Consider the following 20,537-nt stretch of genomic DNA (forward strand, 5'->3'; position numbering starts at 1 on the left):
TATCACCCAGGAAACTCCAAGGGATTAGGAACTCTGTGTCAGGAACTGGGGTCAAAGAACAGGTATTAGAACAAAAGATGCGCCTGGCACCCCTGTTGGTCAGGAAAATTGCAAGGGTTTCAGGAGCTCTGGGCCAGGAACTGGGGACAAGGACCAAATTATTTATTTATTATGAATCACAATATCACACTATTTTATATAATAATGTGTTTGTTTCCAATGTTTTTTAATCCCAACATTTGGTACAGGTTAATTCTTTTCTGAAAAGGAGAACAGGAATTTGGGCCATAGATGGACTTCCTTTGACAAACAAGAAGTAATACAAAGGGACTTAATAAAAGGTCCAAGAAATAATCATGCCCCCATAGTGACACTGGTGAAATCCTTCTTAGAGTGGTATTTAAAGATTGTTATCTGTAAATTTTTTAAGGGATATGCTTAAAGCTAAAATAAGAATGCCAGAAATTATTTATCAGTCTCAGGGGAGAAAGTCTGTTTTGGAATTTGTTTACTCTAAGGGAGAGAATGGCAGAGGTTGACGAAGATCTTAGCCTATCATAATGATGATAATGCAGATGACGGTTATAAGGATAATGGCAGTTATTTATTATGAGTTGTCTATTTGTCAGACACTGTGCAGGGCACTTTATATTCTACATAAGCCTCATGCATGCATGCTAGATGTTCATATCACCATTTTACAGAGGAGGAGATGGAAGCTAAAAATGCAGTATCTCACTGAAAACACAAGCCAATGGATCTCTCTGGCATCAAAACCTATACTTTTCATTTGGAGTGTGCTTCCAGTATATAGTCATAAAAATAAGTGCTTTGATGCTCACAGGAGCCTTAGGAAATAGAAATTGGGAGAAAGATCCCAAATGTAATATTTTCCTAAACATCTTTCTTGCATTTTTGACCAAAAGTGGTCACATTGCAAAGTAAACTGACTTGCAGGTGGATGTGCTTGTGTGCCTCTGTTGATCCAGTTCTCACAGCCAGTAGGAGGAGATTGAATCGAATAATAATGCTCTTGACACCTGGCTTTCTTAGGAATTTGATCTCACAGAGACATCCAGATGTCACAGTTACAGCCCCCAAGTAGCTGAACCTGGCTTTTAAACTCTAGTTTTCAGGTATTGGCTAAATCTTTCTTGCCAAAGTAAAGCACGAGGCTGTGTTCAGCTTGTAGAGTTCTAACTGGTGCTAAAACAGCCTCATCTTCTTCATCTCTAATCCCATCCCTTTATACTTCTTTAAAGTTGTCTTTTGCAATTCTAAGGACCTATTCATTAGTGGTTCCTTTATGCAAGACAGGTCTATAATTCCTGGCTTCCCAGAGTCCCTCCTCTCTCCACTCCTTCATGCTGCTACCCATTCCTAATCTTGATAGACCATGGTCCATGCCTGGTATCACACATTGAGACTCAGACTTCATTTTCTCTTAGAATCAATATTATAAATTAATATTATAAAATATTATATAATATAAATATAAATATTCATAAAATATTATAAATATAAATATTTATAAAATATTATAAATCCCTTAGAATTAATATTATAATATTATAAATATTGTAAATTGGATCACTGAAATCCCATTAGAGGCAGTTTGTTTGTGTAATTGAAAAGTTGCTGCATTTTAAAATATTGATTCTATTCCAAAATATGTCTTTAAATTTCAGACAAGTTTGTAGACTGTGTTGTCTTGAAGCAGCAGTCTTTGGCGAGTTAATGCTGACCCCGCTTTTCTTCTTCATAAGACACCATCCCATGCTGGAGGGAGTGGGGGAGAGGGTGGGCGTGCTCCCTGTCCTCTTGGAGCTTGGAGTCTACAAGAAGGCAAATTAAACCAATAATTGTTGGCTGTTGAACCCTAAGACAATTTCAACAGCTTTTTAGAATTTTATTATGAAAAATTTTAAACCTGTGCAAGAGTAGAGAGAATCTATAACCTCATGTACCCATCACCCAGTGTCAGTATTACTGACACAGGCCCAAACTTATTTTACCTTTTCATTCCACATCCTGGATTATTTTGAAACAGTTCTCAGAAATTAAACCTAAAATAGATGGGCTTTTCCTTTTTTTTTTTTTGCATAACCACTGAACAGTGAACAGTACGCAGTGAGTGTTCACATTTCTGTAGTTGCTTCGTAAATGTTCTGTACAGTTGATTTATTGAAAATAGGATCCAGACAAGGTTTACACATTGCAGTTGATGTGTCTTTTAAATCTGTTTTCATCTGTAATTCCCTCTCATCATTTCCTGAAAGTTTATTTGTCAAAGAAACCACATTGCTTTATTCTATAGGGTTTTTCACATCTGGATTTTGCAGCTGCATTTGCAGTATCATCATTTAACATGTTCTTTTTGTCCCCCTGTATGTTCTATAAAGTAGAACTCAGGTGTAGGGGCTGGATGAGATTCTGTATTCCGGATCAGTTTTTACAGTGGGACTGCTTCATAGCTGGTGCTACGTATCACACTAGGAGGCACACGGTGTCTGGTGGTCTCTCTTTTTATAATGTGAAGGTTGGTCATGGCTTTGCGAGGTCAACATCAATTTTAAGATGCACCATCAATTATAGGTATGACTTTTTGGAGGAGAAAAAAAGAAACCTTGGGCTGGGCATGGTGGCTCATGCCTGTAATCACAGCACTTTGGGAGGCCCAGGTGGGCGGATCACAAGGTCAGGAGTTTGAGACCAGCCTGGTGTTTGAGACCATGTTTGAGACCAACATGGTGAAACCCTGTCTCTACTAAAAATACAAAAATTAGCCAGGTGTGGTGGCATGCGCCTGTAATCCCAGCTACTCCGGAGGCTGAGACAGGGGAATCATTTGAACCCGGAAGGCGGAGGTTGCAGTGAGCTGAGATTGCGCCACTGCACTACAGCCTAGGCAACAGGGTGAGACTCTGTCTCAAAAAAAAAAAGAAAAAGAAACCTTACGTTGAAAGTGCTACACATTGTAATATATTGAAATAGTCACCCTAATTCTCAAAACAATACAGTGTGAAAAAGGCATGTCATAGATTCAAGGAAGCACAATCGTTACAAAGGGGACAGCCTGTGCAGAGGCCCTGATTGGGGGTGTGGGGAGCTGGGACCAGTCTGGTACAGAAGGAGTGTAGGGATCAAAAGGCAGAGGGCCCTGCCTGAGGCTAAGGAGGCGGCCAGGGCTGAGCCAGCTGGGATGAGGAGTTTGGGTTATTCTAAATGTACGAAAAGGCCATGGAAGGTTTATAAGCAGAGGAGCTACATGACCTGTGTTGATGTTTTAGGAGGTCAATCAATAATACCTCCATTTCTAGTGGAGTTTGGAAACAGAAACAAGAGTTCAAAATCTCAGCTGATTTCTTCCTGTAAAAGCTCAGTGGAGCAGATAGCTTTAGACCTGGGCTGAATTAAGCAAGCCTGTCTTCCCCTCGCCCATTAGACAACCACAAGCTTCTTCTACAAAGCAGGGCCTGACCCATAAAAGTTGCTGCATGGCTGGGGGAGCTGATGAGAACCTGTGCTGTCTGTAGGCAGGTAATTTCCAAAGAGGACCCAAAAGAGGTTGGATCTCTTTCTTCTTCCAAAGTCAGCAACTGCCCCAGAGAGGAGTGAACAGATAGTTGGGCTGGAGACCCGGTGTGTGCAGTAGTGGAGATCCTTCTGCACTGGGACGGGCATGCTACCCAACCCCTTTCTCCCCGCCCTCCTGCCCCAGACACCTTTACACACATGCATGCACATTCCATGATCTGATGATGATTTTCAAGATCTCTCTGTAGTCTGAAGCTGGATGTGAATGCCCAGGTGCTTATTATAGCATCGTCTATACTTTGTTATATGCCTGACACATTCCACAGTTTTCGAAAGCTGTTATTACGGAAGTCTAAGCAAGAAATAATAGTGGCAGTGAGATGGATAAAAGAACAACCTGGGGAGGTAAAATGAATAGGACTTGGTATTTGGTTAGGTGTCCAGCAAGCGAGGCAGAGGGTAGGGTTGCCAAGATCAGCCTAGGAGCAGTTGGGAGTCAGCAGAATCTGTCTTTACCCATATTTTGCTCACAGACATTGTCCACTTGACCCCCTTTCCAGGCTTCAGCTCTCCGCTGTCTTCGGTTAAAGCCTGTGCCTCCTGGTTCCCAGGGTTCTGCCTGCACGCAGCTCTCTGGCTGCTTTAAACGGCAGTGCCCTGTGGCCCTTCCGGGACCAGGACCTCAAGTCTTATGAAGGGGTAACTGGTAAATCTGTTCATTACTAACTATACTGCAAATAGATGGATTGGTCTTTATGATTTTTAAAGTGCCTTCCCACATGTCAAAGCGTAGAAATACTTAATAGAGTATAAAGGCCTCCAGAGTTATCTGCAAGCTGTGATTACTTTAAGAGTAGCCTTCTAAAAACAGATCTTATCCCTTCCTTATCTAACTCTACACAGTGTATTCCAGAGTAAAGAAGAGGGTGGGGTGGTTGAGACATTTGAGTTGATGGGACGTGGCCGTGCTCCTTAACCTAATATATAACCTGCTTCAGCCTAAGGGCATTTCCCTCTGTCAGCCTGCGATTCTCTGTGACAAGAAGGTGCTGTTCCAGAGTCCGGGAAGAGACTTCATCTTATTGCAGGGCAGTTTGTTTTTTTTTTTTAAGCCTTATCTTGACTCATCCGTATTGAATTTTATCCTCCTTTCTCCAGATTTCCCATTTACACAGCATAATCTCACATCATACTAGTGCTCAAAAAATAGAATTCTTAAAAATGTTTGTTCAGCTTTGCAAGTTGAAACGCATTTTATCTGAGAAGGAAATCTGATGTGTGGTGGGTTTCAGAAGAGACAGGGAAGCTCTTTTGCTCTCAGGAAGTATTTCTGGAATTTAAAACTATTATAGTTTATAGGAATTTTTTTCAGCTGGCTGATAATAGGGGGTGAATATTTGCCAACTCTTACTACTGCCTATCAAATTAATTTTGGGAAGAAAGGATGTGAAATGTAGAGATTCCCGATAAATGTTATCATATTGTCATGCAGTCATATGATAAGATATTAAATTACTTAGAAATATGTATAATCAAAAACAAAGATACTAGAAATGGAACCAAAATTCTTAAAAGCTTTGTAATTTTTAATATTTAAATTATGTAGTATCTGATATATTTTGGGGGAGGGGAGTTCTCTGTTCTTTTAATTACTGAAGTTGGGTGCTTTTCTTCTTTTTTCTAGCGTAACTATTTAAGGCTTTACATTTTCCTCTAAAGTTCAATTTTTACATGGTATATTTTCATTATCATTATGGCACATTAAAAAATTATATTATGATTTCTTCTTTAATCCATGATATTTAGAAATGTGTGTTTAAATTTCCAAATCTATTGGGAATCTTGTATTTGTGCTTTAGTTACTGGCTTTAATATTGTTGCCCTGTGGTCAGATGACATGATCTATGTCATACCACCTCTTTAGGATATGTTGAGCCTTTGTAAAATTATTTTGCTTCTCATTTTAATGCAGCTTTTGCAATTCACAGCAAAGCAGTTTTGATTTATAAACTCAAATACTTGTCCATTTTCCCTCAAGACCCTTAAGTTATTAAAACTTTCTCTTTTTTTTACTGAGCAGGACTTATTAGTTGTCAAGGTCATATCTGTTCTCTTCATTTACCGGTGGAATCCTAGAAGCAAGTTGATTTCTAGAGTTTCACTAATTATTCACTTTTTAAAATAGGAGTATGCTGTGAACTGCCATGTGATCACCTGGGAGAGGATTATCAGCCACTTTGATATATTTGCATTTGGACATTTCTGGGGCTGGGCCATGAAGGCCTTGCTGATCCGTAGTTACGGTCTCTGCTGGACAATCAGTATTACCTGGGAGCTGACTGAGGTAAGAAGGAGGGCATTGGGGGTTCCCCAGACTGTGCCGTGTGTGTAGGTTTTATATATAGGAAAAAGTATGTCCGTTAATAGTTAATCCATTCTCCAGCCCCTGTGGTACAAAATATATTTAAACCATCCCATAAGAATATTTTATACTTCTGTTTAAAAAACAAGCAAATATTTAAAAAAACCTCCTTGTTAACTTAATAAAGTATACCTTGGTCCTGCAAGTGTTAAAGAGAAACAAATGAAATAAAGCTAAAGAATGAAGTTAAAATTCCAAGTAAGACAAATAAATGGGAATGAGGAGATCTGCTTAGAATTCAATAGATCAGTTGACCTACTAACTAGCTTCCAATTTGAGATAATAGAATTTTGTGTTCAAGTACTATAAGAGCATCCAGGGTATTTGGTAGCTGCAAAATGGATTCTAAATGTTAGCTCTAATATGTCAGTAATCAAAAGTTTGTTGCATTTCCTTAATAAAAGAATTATAGTCTTGAAAAACTATTAGCAAAATGAAATTTTGGGAACTACCTCTTTATTGTTCTATTATTCTTAATCATTCCCAGTGAACAGCATTTGGCCACATGCACAGTATACTTCTCCATGCTCATCATTGTCCTGACCCTAACTTAGAGACGTGTGCCAGCTAGATGTGGCTTCCGTTAATGTGCCTCTCACTGTTCTGGAGGCCAGAAGTCCAAGATCAAGGCATTGGCAGGACTGGTTCCCCCTGGGGCCTTTTGGAGCATTTGTTCCAGGCTCCTCCTCTATCTTTGTGGTTTGCTGGCAGTCGTGGTCCCTGGGCTTGTTGATGCATGGCCCCTTCGTGGTCACGTGGCGTTCTCCCTGTGCATGTCTGAGGCTTCATGGTGTTCTTTTTTTGTTTTCTTTTTTGAGATGGAGTCTCGCTCTGTCGCCCAGGCTGGAGTGCAGTGGCGCGATCTCAGCTCACTGCAACCTCCGCCTCCCGGAGGGTTCAAGTGACCCCTGCCTCAGCCTCCCAATAGCTGGGACTACAGGTGTGCGCCACTACACCCAGCTAATTTTTTGTATTTTTAGTAGAGATGGGGTTTCACCATGTTAGCCAGGATGGTCTCAATCTCCTGTCCTCATGATCTGCCTGCCTCAGCCTCCCAAAGTGCTGGGATTACAGGCGTGAGCCACCGTGTCCAGTCCCATGTGTTTTTCATAAGGACACACGAGCATTCCCTTTTATAAGGATACAGGTCACATTGGATTAGCAGCTCACTGTACTCCCTATGACCTCATCTTGACAAAGTACCTCTCCAATGACTCTATCTCCAAATAAGCTCAAATTCTGAGGTATTGGAGGTTAGGGCTTCAACACTGGAATTTTGAGAGGACACAACTCAACCGATCCATAATAGTGCCCAACACTTTACATATGCCTTCTAAGTCCTCACGACAAACCAGGAAAGGCGGTGTATACAGATTCCCACTGTACAGATGGGGGAGCTGGAGCGCACTGCCTTGCTTCCTTAGGTGAGCCAGGATTGGATTCCAGATGTGAAGCCCACATTCCTGCCCTTACACCACATTCCGCCTCTGAATTCCAAGCGTCTTTGGAACCCGGCTGCTGCATGGGCTTGTGTCAGGCACTTGGCCCTTGTCGGCCTCACTTGCTTCCTGCTTGCACTGCAGACTCGGCATCTGCTGTACCTTCTTTCCCTACTTCCCAGTGCCTGTGGTCGCCAGGCCCTATAGATTTCTATAGAGTCTTCTAAGCACCCAGTCGTCCACTGACGTCTCTTCAGACCTCTGCTCCCACTTGTCTCTAATCCACGGTCATCTCCGTCTGAGTTGCTTGTCTCTTCACTGTTTATTGCCAAATGATCCTCTTTAGACCCCACCAGACCAAGGCTCTTTCCTACTCAGAGCTCTTTAGTGTTTGTCCATTACTCTTTTTTGAGACGGAGTCTTACTTTGTTACCCAGACTGGAGTGCAGTGGTGCGATCTCGGCTCACTGCAACCTCCACCTCCTGGGCTCAAGCGATTCTCTTGCCTCAACCTCCCAAGTAGCTAGGATTACAGGCGTGTGCCACCACACCCAGCTAATTTTTAATTTTTAGTAGAGATGGGGTTTCACCATGTTGGCCAGGCTGGTCTCTTAACTCCTGACCTCAAGTGATCCGCCTCCCTCAGCCTCCCAAAGTGCTGGGATTACAGGTGTGAGCCACCGTGCCAGGCCTCCATTACTCTTAAAATAGAATCCAAACTTCCAACCCTGCCTACGAGGCTCCAGGTTCACCGGCCCCTGCCTGCAGCCTCAGCCTCATCATGCCTCATTTTTGCCCTTGGTGCTGCAGCCGCCTCTGCTGTCTTCCCTGCCGCAGAGTCCTCCCCACTGCTCTTCCCTCTCTTCTCGCCCTTCACCTGCTAACAAGCTGTCTCCAGAGCTCAGCTCCAGAAGGCTTTCCCTGCCCCTCCAGTAACTGTGCTCCATCTTCATACAGCTGGAAATAGAACACCTCGCCACTCTCCTTTGAAATGCTCCTCATGTGTTAGATACTTGATAAGTGTCTCTTCTGCTAAACCTTGTGCCTCAAGAGGGCAGGCCCATGCCTGTGTATTCCGAGACCCAAGGACTTTGCCTTCTACGCGGCAGATGCTCCACAAATCTGTAGTGAATGAAGGAATGCAGCCCCCTCCTCCTTGGGCTTGGGTCTGTGGGGGGCCCATCTCACCCCCAGAACCTGGTACCTTCAAGGAAAGTTTCTTAGGCTGGAGGATGTCCTCCACATCCCACTTTCTCTTGCATAGTTTTCTTTCAGCAAATATGTGTCATAGACTTCTGCTGAAGTTTCTCTCTTCTTTAAGGACAAGAGTTAAGATTCCATCTCGTGGCTTGGAACCTGGGAATACACTTGAAGGGTAGTACCAGGCCCCCAGGGTTAAGAATGCAGCCACAAGCCATCACATGCAGCAGCTATTCTGTAGCTTCTTGACAGCAGGTTCATTAAGAACAAAAAATTCCTCATATTTATAATTTGTTTATAGCTTACAAAATGCTTTCATGAATACTGTTTTATCTTTGTGGTATTTATTATATTGCTTCAAAGGTTTATAATTACAGGCTTGTCTCTTTCCAGAGAACTCCCAGGCATTGTCTTAATAATTTCACCTCCTTACATTGGACCTTCACACAGCAGGGCATGCTGTTCTGAACACAGCAGATACGTCCTTTGTTTTGAACAAATTGATTTACAGAGGACTTCTGTTCCACCCTTGATCTTACTGTTTCCCTTTCCTGGAATGCCCATATCTTCATCTCCATCTCATGAAATCAGTCATTCTTGTCCTTAATGTCCTTAATGTTCCCCCTCAATATGTCTTTCTTGCAGAAGCTCTCTCCAGGAAAGTTCCAGAGGCCAAAGGAACCTTCAGCCTCAGTCAGAATGCATGTTTTTTCCACCATACTCCATTTATGTCACCATTGTAACACTTTCCTCAGTCTATCATATTTTGTGGTTCTGTTTATCTGGATAAACATCTGATCCTAGCACTTTGGGAGGCCGAGGCAGGCGGATCATGAGGTCAGGAGTTTGAGACCAGCCTGGGCAACATAGTGAAACTCTGGCTCAACTAAAAATACAAAAATTAGTGGGCGTGGTGGTGTGTGCCTATAATCCCAGCTACTTGGGAGGCTGAGGCAGGAGAATTGCTTGAACCCGGTAGGCAGAGGTTGCAGTGAGCCGAGATCGCACCACTGCACTCCAGCCTGGGCATCAGAGCAAGACTCTGTCTCAGAAAAAAAACCCAAAAATACAACATCTGACTCCTCCCCTTGAAATCAAGACCCTTGACTTCCTTTTCTCTCACCACCTTGCACATCAATGGGCACTTAATAAAAGATTGTCATTATTGTGAATCACTTGGTGTGAGATTTCCTATTAAACTGTCATGCTTCCTACATCGTGTCATCAAGAGCTAACTGTTCTTTTACAACTTACTCAGTGTTTTACCTAAATATCTAGGGGATATTTTTGAAATGCACAACTTGAATTCTCAAGCTGCTAATTTTGAGAATTATGACAATGCTTTGTTGTCAGGGTTGGAAACTTTTCTCCTTTTCCTCTCCCAGATTCTTGTCACGTTGTCCTTAGCCAAGGTAATTAAGTGGTAGTATTTTTCAGGAGAGACCATCCTTTCTTTAAAGCCCTGTGTCAAAAAGAGAAGAACTGTTTGGATATGTGCTGTTTGTTTGCAAGCCATCTGCAATATAAAAAATAAGAAACAGATTGCAGAACCTGTTACTGTTGGTTATTTTCTATACGTTAGGAAAAAATGAAATGTCAATGACTTCTTCTGAAATAATGTATTATTAAAAAGGAAATGTATCTATCTGCATGGTAACCCAGTTTTGTTTATTATTTCAACCATGGTTTCTTGTGTTTCTCAGCTCTTCTTCATGCATCTCCTCCCCAATTTTGCTGAGTGCTGGTGGGATCAAGTGATTCTGGACATCCTGTTGTGCAATGGCGGTGGTATTTGGCTGGGCATGGTCGTTTGCCGGTTTTTAGAGATGAGGACTTACCACTGGGCAAGCTTCAAGTGAGTTGCCTTCTTTTTGGATATTAGTCACAGGTTTTCATGACATATATTTAATTGTTTTGGTAGGAATCCATTTTAGTATGGTCTTTGATGATAAGGAATAAATTCCATGTTAATAACTGAAACTCATAAATGATTATAAACCTGATTTCAAGCATTTGTTCAGAAAATGCTCAAACATTTATGATTTTCTCTTTCTCACCCTATGTATTCAGGGGGTCCTAACACCATCCTCTTAATTCAAAAGATTTCTCAAATCTACCCCCTCTTTTATCCCAACTGCCTCAGCCGTCATTCAGACTCCTATCCCTGGATCAATTCGTCTGTTTCCAGGTTAAGTCCTCCAGTCCTTCCCACAACATTGCTTGAGTGATCTTTTTGAAAACATCAGATTAATCATGTCATTCCCCTGTGATGGCTTCTCATGGTCTTTGGTTATGGTCAATACATCCATTGCCCCAGTAGGGAGATCCTTTCTCTATACCCTCCTAGGCACCCAAGGGTCTGTTTGTGCACATGCTCCCCTCTCTTCACCTGAGACTTGGCCTCTGTACCCATAGGCCAGCCTGATCATCCTTTTCTTCGCTGACTCAGCTCACTTGCCACCCAGGAAGTTCTCTGACTAGTTTTAAGTTGCATGCCCCACTGTGCTTCCAGTGGAAGACAGTCACACTGCCGGCATTGCTTTATCCTGCTTTGTTAAACTTGCTTCTCAGTTTGCAGCAGGAATCATGCCATTGATAAGGAAGAATAATGATAGTGATAATGAAAGCTGTGGTTGCTTCAGTTGTGTTTAAAACTGTGTTTACTTTATATAACAAAATAGCATTTTCCCCCATCATTAAATATTCTTCTAAAACATGATTTTAAAGGGCTTCTTTGTACTTCAACATATGGATAAACCATGTAGTATTTAACCCGTTCCGTTTTATGGGCCTTTAGTTGTTTCAAAGTTTTGCTTTTATAAAGAAGACTGGAGTGATCATTCTTGGACATATATCTTAGTGTGCATCGTCTTGTTTTTTTTTGGTAAACAAATTCTTAGAAATAGAGTGTACCAATTTATAATCTCACCTGTAATATATATGTGTATCCATTTCACTATTGCCTTGAACTGCATTTTTAAACCTTTGTCAAATTTATCGCACATAAAATTGTGATACTGGATTTCTATCAATTTCTATTGGATTTACCCTCTTTTATTTGTGCTTTCTATAGATTAAGCTTATTAAGACTTTGCCATAAATGTGACTTTATTTTCCATTTTGTCATCTTGTTTTTTTTGTTTGTTTTTTTGAGATGGAGTCTCGCTCTGTCGCCCAGGCTAGAGTGCAGTGGTGCAATCTCAGCTCACTGCAGCCTCCGCCTCCCGGGTTCAAGCAATTCTCCTGCCTCAGCCTCCCAAGTAGCTGGGACTTCAGGCGCATGCCAGCACGCCTGGCTAATTTTTGTTTTTAGTAGAGATGGGGTTTCACCATGTTGGCCAGGCTGGTCTCAAACTCCTGGCCTCAGGTTATCATTCGCCTCGGCATCTCAGAGTGTTGGGATTATAGGCGTGAGCCACCATGCCCAGCCTGTCATCCCCTTTTAAACTAGTTTGTGGTGGATTTTTTATTTAAACATCAAAAATACTGTTAATCTTTTTGTTTAGGTAAATTTTAACTAGTATTTTCTTGTAGTTTCTAGTTTTGTTTGTTTGTTTTTTGAGACAGAGTTTCACTCTTGTTGCCCAGGTTGGAGTGCAATGGCACGATCTCGGCTCTCCGCACCCTCTGCCTTCCAGGTTCAAGCGATTCTCCTGCCTCAGCCTCCCGAGTAGCTGGGATTAGCCACCACGTCCGGCTAATTTTTTTTTTTTTTTGTATTTTAGTAGAGACGGGGTTTCTCTGTGTTGGTCAGGCTGGTCTCTAACTTCTGATCTTAGGTGATCCACCCGCCTCAGCCTCCCAAAGTGCTGGGATTACAGGCGTGAGCCATCGCGCCCGGCCTTTCTTCTAGTTCTTTAATGGTTTTTCTTGTTTTAAGTGTTTAATCTGTCTTAAATTTATTTTGGTATATGATGTGAGGAGGAGATTTCACAATGTTTTTTCCATTGGTTAACCAGTTTTCCCCATCCCTTTTATTACTAAACCTTTCTTTGGTCACTGACTTGCAAGGACACTTTTTAATATATTTAATTTTAATTCTAATTTTTATGTATTTATTTTTTTGAGACAAGAGTCTTGCTCTGTTGCCCACGTTGGGGTGCAATGGTGCAATCTCGACTCACTGCAACCTCCACTTCCCGGGTTTAAGCAGTTATCCTGCGTCAGCCTCCCCAGTGCCTGTAATTCACAGCTAGCATTACAGGCATGCACCACCACACCCAGCTAATTTTTGTATTGTTAGTAGAGACAGGGTTTCTCCATGTTGGCCTGGCTAGTCTCGACCCCAGCCTCCTAAAGTGCTGGGATTACAGGCATGAGCCATCATGCCCAGTCACTTTTTAATATATTTAAGGCAGCATTTAACCTAACAAAAATAGTAGCCATGCTTCAAGTATTGCTCCAAGCAAGCTTCACAAGCAGTATCTCATTTGAGCCTTGCATCAGTCCTGGGGGTAGACACTGTTACTCTCTTCATTTTAGGAATGATGCGATACTGAGGCTTAGGTTTAGTAATTTGCCTAAGGACACATAGCTAGCAAGCAGCTGAGTCTGAATTTGCACCAGAATGTCTGCTTTCCTTTTTTTTGTTGTTGTTGTTATTTTTGAGACAGAGTCTGTCGCACAGGCTGGAATGCAGTGGCACAATCTCAGCTCACTGCAACCTCCGTCTCCCAGGTTCAAGCGATTCTCCTGCCTCAGCCTCCTGAATAGCTGGGACTACAGGCACTTGCCATCACACCTGGCTAATTTTTGTATTTTTAGTAGAGACAGGGTTTCACCATGTTGGCCAGGCTGGTCTCAAACTCCTGACCTCAAGTGATCTGCCAGCCTTGGCCTCCTAAAGTTCTGGGATTAGAGGCATGAGCCACCGCGCCTGGCCTCAGGATGTCTGCTTTCTTAAACACTGCTACAATATACTTCACTTCAATATACTTCCTTGTTTTCTTATGTTCATTCTTGAAATTTGACTTCAGAATCATTTTGTCAAGTTCCCAAGACATAAGGCCAACTAATAAACAACAACAAAAACTCATGTTGGTGGTTTTTTAAAGTAATATTAAATGTATAAATGAATATAGATTAAGTTGAATTAACCTCTTTGCTGTATTAAATATCCTGATTCTTGATCACGCTGCATCTCTACTTATTCCCATTTTCTTTTCAGTCTTTCTTTGCACTTTGCTATTTTTACAGTATAAGTCTTTTGTAGTTCTTGTTTTTTTTGGATGGTCTCTGTTTTTTGCTGCCAGTGTGCCGCAGATCTTCTTGCTGTGATGTTTTCTCAGTAGAGTTTGTTGGTGGATAGGTGGGTGGATGAAGGAACAGCCCTGGTTTCCTATCACTCTCCCTGCTCCCATCCGGTAGAACAGAAGGCCTGACTGGTTGGTGCTTGTGCCTCCAAGCACTTAGCACAATGTTGGAGACATGAAAGTTCATGAAATAAATATTTGTGGAATTAAAGACTCATTACCAGTTATTAAATAGTATTTATTATACCTTGGGTTTTGGCTCTCCTGGACTAGGACAGGAAGGGCTGGAATCTACACCCACCCCTAATGCTGAGTGTGGCAGCCACTTGCTGTCTCTGAGCCTTAATGTCCACATTTGTAAATTATAGGACTGTTTAGTTCTTTCATGGGTGTATGAAACTTTTGAGTAATTTCGAGGATGAAAATGAAGAAGGGTTAAATATCACTGTTCATCAACCCAAAGTGTTTACTGCTCTGGGGAAGAAATAGGGTAAAGAAGTGATGTGGGTAATGCAAGAATACGGAGTGTGTGCAGTTTTACCTGGGAGAGAAGCAGTGGGTGAGAACAGTCTCCTTGCTGCCCTGTGCCTGTCATCCGTACAATTCCCCATTGAGTGTGCTTCTGTCACCTGCTTTACCTGTATAAATAGAGAGACTTTTGAGATACAATTCAAATAAAAAGCAGTCTCTTTGTCCTGAGCATTTGTTATAAAAATCATCAGCGCACAGGATTTTTTTCTTGTGGTTTGTTTTTCCCCCTGCCTTATCTCTGGATTTTCACTGGAGCCATTCTCTTCTTACAGGGACATTCATACCACCACCGGGAAGATCAAGAGAGCTGTGCTGCAGTTCACTCCTGCTAGCTGGACCTATGTTCGATGGTTTGACCCCAAATCTTCTTTTCAGAGAGTAGCCGGAGTGTACCTTTTCATGATCATCTGGCAGGTATTTTTTCAGATGCCTAGAAGTTGGGAGGAAAACAAAGACTAAAATAAAAACTTTTTAGGAATTTAGAGTTAACGTTAGTTTACATTGCTTTTCAGTGCCATACTTTACAAGATATAATATTCTGCAGCTGGCATGTAGAATAATTAAGCAAAGTGATATTATGATGCCTAAGGTCTTGCCTCATTGTGAAGACAGCTTTAAAATATGGATCTTTGAATTACAAATTAGAAACAGGTTAGATTCCATGAAATAAATTGTGTCTAGCATCCATCATCCAATTAGTTAGGCATTGGATTGCTTTTTAGAATGATCATTTTTAAGACCAAAGGAACAAATGAGAAAGCTTTTCTTACATTCCTAATTTAGTGTTTATTGGTTAAAATTGTTCCTCAGCTGTGACCACTTTGGGTAATCTGTAGGGTGCTAAATGAGTGCCAGGGAATTGGAGCCTTTTGCTGAGTCCTCCAGAGTGTTGTCCTCCGTGGAGAGAAGCTGTATTTCCAAGTGGCCCACTTCACGACGGAAGTGATTCCGACAGCCCAGGGTCTTGGCAAAAGATTATGAAGCATCTGTGTTTCTGACTGACAGCAATTTTTTCTGATGCTCCTGGCCCCAGGTTGTTTCACAACTTTTGGAGAGTAGCCAAGAGAAACCAGCTTTTGCCTGAAGAGGGTCTTTCAGAATCATCAGAAATTATGTTTTGGACACATAAACACAAAATACTCCCAACATAAGGAAAACATTAGCAGATGTCACTTTTAGGACAGACGATCTTCCTTGTTCACACAGAGACAATACCCATGTCAATAAGTGGAGTTTATGCATACAGAAGTGTATGTGAATAGTTAAGTAAGTAGTCACCATGGTCTGGAGAGGTCAGTACCTTTAAAAACAGGACCGTAGATGGGTTGGGATTAAGCTTTGCCTTATCAGGTCCAATGTCATGGAAAGCAGAAGCTTTCTTTTATTAGAAGGAAGAATGATTGGATTTGTCAAGGAGGGTAGTATAGTGCTGCTAGGGTGGAACCACCTGGTGGTATGCGATGGAGCACACCTGGATCCGGGATCCAGCCAGAGAGCAGCCATGTCCCAGCCACAAGATATTTTGTGCTACTCATCATGATGAACTGCATGAAGATGCTAACCTCAGGGAAAAGGACTACTGCTCCCAGCTGAAACTTGGACCAACCCTTCACACCCACTTTTAAGGACTGCCTTTGGTAGAGGATCCGCTCTGTCCCAGGCGTGTGCTGCACAAGTCCATCGTCATCTCTCAGACGTGTCTCCAGCTTCTTCTTTTGCTTTTTTTTGAGATGGAGTTTCACTCTTGTCACCCAAGTTGGAGTGCAGTGGCACAATGTCGGCTCACTGCAGCCTGCAACCTCTGCCTTCTGGGTTCAAGCAATTCTCCTGTCTCAGCCTCCTGAGTAGCTGGGATTACAGGCGCCCATCACCACACCTGGCTAATTTTTGTATCTTTAGTAGAGATGGGATTTCACCATTTTGGCCAGGCTGGTCTCAAACAACTTACCTCAGGCGATCTGCCTGCCTCGGGCTCCCAAAGTGCTGGGATTATAGGCGTGAGCCACTGCGCATGGCCTCAAGCTTCTTTTGATTATTAAAGAGCTTACTTATCTACAGTGGGAATTCTCTTAGACCTGGCCTGATTTCTGTACGGCAGCATAGGTGTTCTGTGGCACAGGTTTGCTTTCATGATTTCTGTATGCTGAAAGCATTTCTCTCCTGACTATCCCAGTAGATCACACGTGTGAGCTGAGTAACAATAATACAAACGAGGAAACATGACAAATAGCTGATATCCTGTGCCCCTACGTGCCCATCCACCACCCCCACCACCTCTCCCTGGGCCTCCAATTGGTCCCTGCCCATAATGTACTGGCTGTTAACTAGTTTGAATAGCAACCCTTGGAAGACCACATCTATTCTCCGAAAATGCTTTGAACATACCAATTATTTCTAATTGTAGAATGTCTATTTAAAGAATAGAGGATTTTGAATTAGCACGAGGTACCAGGTTGACTAATTTCTCCGTCTTTTTCAGCTGACTGAGTTGAATACCTTCTTCTTGAAGCATATCTTTGTGTTCCAAGCCAGTCATCCATTAAGTTGGGGTAGAATTCTCTTTATTGGTGGCATCACGGCTCCCACAGTGAGGTAATTCTGCACAAGCCTGACTGTCATATGAGAACATTAACTTGCTTTAGATTGTCCTGTTTAGCATAAGGAAAGTCACATAAACTAGCAGATTTTCCATGAAAATATCATCATAAAGAATTATACATCCAGAATATGAAGAAAATGTTTTGTTCTCAGATGTCAGTAACATTAACCAGACATTAAAAAAGGGAAGCACTTGATCAACACCACACCATAGTACTATCCATTATCATCAGATTCCTTTACAGTCTTGGACTGCTGATCTTTTTTTCTCCTATAACATCATATTAGAAAAAAATAACAGCATAGTGATGCTGAGTTTTTTAAAAATGAGATTACTGGAAAAATGCAAACGTTTTTATGGTAGAACTGAAGTCATAAATGACATTATTTTTTGAATGAGGCTTTTAGCTTTTTCAGACCCAATTAATTTAATTTCCTTTTAAAAAGGCCCTTCCTGCAGTCCTCCAGGACAACTGAGATAAGCTTGGGTGTTCCCGCCATTATCCCCTGGATTCATGTGGGGCCCTAGAGGTGAGGCTTATTCAGACACCATCCCTCAAGTAGGCTGGTTCCAGTGCGGTTCAAAGCAAGCATTTTCGTTTGTTTCATTTTTCCTATTTAGAAACGGCATTTGGGTTTTATAACTAATATGGAATACTGGCATTAAAGAGTAGCAAGACCAAAAATCTGCCAAAGGTACAAATATAATCTAAGCAGTTAAAAGAGTTAGCTTTTCAGAAGCTGTAAGATTGCTTATTTCATTATTTTTAATGTGCTTGCAAACCCCACAAGCAGCGGGCCTTACTTGCCAAGGACGGTAGATCCACACCTTGGTCAAACAGACCTTCCAGCCAGCACCTCTTCTTGTTATCATTCATTATTACCAAAAAAAAAAAAAAAAAAAAAAATCTCCAGATCCTGGATTCAACAAACCAAGTAAGACACGTCCAAGTCCTGAGGAGTTAAGCCTAACATTCCCATCTGTTCTTTTTGTTATGACCAGAATGGAAAAGAAGAGTGGGTAAGCCAGCAGCCCTTTGAAACTTCATAGATCAGTGGTCTATTGCAGTCATTATCTCATAAATCCTGTTTTTTCTTAATGGTTTAGAGTACCCATTTAAAATGTAATTTAATTTGAGACTTTACAATTTTTTCAGAAAAGATTCACTGCAGCTCTTTCATAAAATTAAGAGCAATCAATAAAGTAAGAATGGAAAGAAGTTTCTTCTTAGAACAGAATAGCAAATTACATATGATTTATCATAAAATTTCAGTATTAAACATTCCAAAACAAAAACTAGACACTAAAAATCCAATGTTTTGAACTCTTGAGAGATCCTCGAAATTTTATAATACCCTATGGATTTCTCCACAACTCTCTTTGTTTAAAAAATCAGGCACTTCCTGTGCCCTTAACACTGTTTGAGGCAGTTCCCATGTAAGGAGGTTCTTTGACAAATTACTTGGAAAGATGGACGTGCTGCTAACGGATTTTAACATAGCCACCCCATTTAGCAAATGTTAGGTCCTGAAAGGAGAGTTTAGAGGCTTCAGTGTAAATCGTACACACCACATCTCCAGCTTCTTCCTTCTTTATTAGACTTTCACACGAATCTGCTTTGAGAAGATATTTGAGTGAACATGCTTTTAATCTGATAATATAAAGTACAATATAAGGAAATGGGTCCAGTTAGAGGGTAAAGTAGCTAAAATGGTCAAGACATATTAGGTCATGACAATATGAAGTTAGAGGAGAAGCTACATTCTTTATAATTAGAATTCTTCACTCTGGTCTTTGGGGTGAGGAGACAGTAGTTTATGGATGAGCGTCAGGTATCTGTGAATCCCCTGAACTTTAATGCAAAGGGTTATGCCTTTGTCATAGCTTTCGTCAAATCCTCAAAGAGTCAGTGACCCCAAAAAGATGATGAGTTTCTGGTTCAGATGCTGCTGCTGCAGGGGTGGCTTGAGTTTCAGGGGTACTTCCAAGACTCCAAGCCATGCTGTCCCACACAGAAGCCACTCCCCAGCTGTGGCTGTTGAGCACAGAGATGTGGTCGGTCCACAATGAAATGTGCGGTCCGTGGAAACTACACACCAGACTTTGAAGAGTTGGGGCCAAAACAGAATATAAAATACCTCATTATAATGTTTTAATATATTTGTTTAAATATTAGTTTAACATATTAATAAAATGTATTTTATATGTTCCTTTTTACTTTTTTAACATGTCTACTGGAAGATTTAAAATTGCATTTATGGCTTGCATTACATTTCTACCGGATGGTGCTGTTCTGAGCCTTTCAGCACCATGTCATTGCCTGTTTTTTTCTGAACTTGTCAGTAACATTCCAAGTAATTGGCACTCAATGGCAGTGAGATATAGCTGGGGTCCCATTCCAGTTTCTGAAAGCCAAAAATCTGTATATTTTTTGCCTGGTTACAATCAGCAACCTTTGTCCTGGAGAGAACCAGAGGGGACAACCGATGGACAGTGCTGCTCACTCTCGGGAGTCACCTCCACAGAGCTAGACATGGAAACACCCACCCGGGCTTGCTTTGGGCGGGGCTGTGGAAGTCTTACCGCTGAATCCAGACTGCCTTGCCAATAATCTGGCTCTTTTTCGTTTTGTTTTTTTTTTTCTTTTTTTTTTTTTTTTATAAGGCTACTCGAGTGAAGCAGTGGGAGTGGAAAAGGAACAGAGAAATCTGTAAATGGTTGTGATCAGTTAGTTGCAAACACCCTGGCACTCAGACCAGACAATAATCTGGCCCTTTAAATGATGCTCCCCGCTCCCTCCAGCCTAACCCAAATGCTGAATCTCTTACAGGAATGTTTCAACAGGCACTGGCTTTTTCTTCTCTTGAACAGAACTAGACCAGGCAGCCTGACATGGGACACGGAGGGACGGTTTTTACATTCACTCTGTCAAAGTGATTTAATTATGTCCTGACTTGCTGGTCTTCCAGCAGCTCTCAATGAATTCCAACTTTGTTCTTTCAGACAGTACTACGCTTACCTCACCGACACACAGTGCAAGCGCGTAGGAACACAGTGCTGGGTGTTTGGGTGAGTAATCTGTTATTGTGGAGATTTAAAAACCACTTAAGCCCTAAATTTCTTTGGGTATTTCTTGACCCTGTGTTAACAGCCTTTCAGTATAATTTTTCTGTGAAGGCAGGTGGACAAGATTTTATTTATATGTATGTGTGTATGTGTATATATATATATATACACACACACACACACACCCATTATACAGAAGAAATTACTTTTCACAGATATTTAAACAGTACATTCTCCCAATTAAAAAGTAATACATGCACAATGATAAAAATTCAGTAAAGGATCTAGAAGGAACTAAAGATCACCCAAAGAAGTCAACCATTTGGAGATAATTGTTGTTAATATTTTAATGTCATTCCTTTCCATTTTTCTGTGTGTGTGTGTGTGTGTGTGTGTGTTTCCAGCTGTCATCTAGATTCTGAAGGGTGACATAGTTTTAAAGGCTAAAAATGTTGATACTCAGGTTAGATTTAGGAAGGTTCCTCCTGACC

General features: G+C 41.4%; 1 protein-coding gene across 5 annotated transcripts in view; it reads left to right on the plus strand.

Moving 5' to 3' along the window:
- The window catches only part of PTDSS1 (phosphatidylserine synthase 1), a 96,326-nt gene that overhangs the window by 27,662 nt on the left and 48,127 nt on the right, over window positions 1-20,537 (plus strand). For all 5 annotated transcript variants that reach the window (XM_065519458.2, XM_005563752.5, XM_045398527.3 and 2 more), the window contains 5 exons: window positions 5,723-5,881; window positions 10,302-10,453; window positions 14,654-14,795; window positions 16,861-16,973; window positions 19,984-20,049. In XM_065519458.2, coding sequence (XP_065375530.1) covers window positions 5,723-5,881; window positions 10,302-10,453; window positions 14,654-14,795; window positions 16,861-16,973; window positions 19,984-20,049 — 632 coding nt within the window. The remainder of the gene's footprint in view (window positions 1-5,722; window positions 5,882-10,301; window positions 10,454-14,653; window positions 14,796-16,860; window positions 16,974-19,983; window positions 20,050-20,537) is intronic.

This window comes from Macaca fascicularis, chromosome 8 (genome assembly GCF_037993035.2).
Source record: "Macaca fascicularis isolate 582-1 chromosome 8, T2T-MFA8v1.1".
NCBI classification, from domain to species: Eukaryota; Metazoa; Chordata; class Mammalia; order Primates; family Cercopithecidae; genus Macaca; species Macaca fascicularis.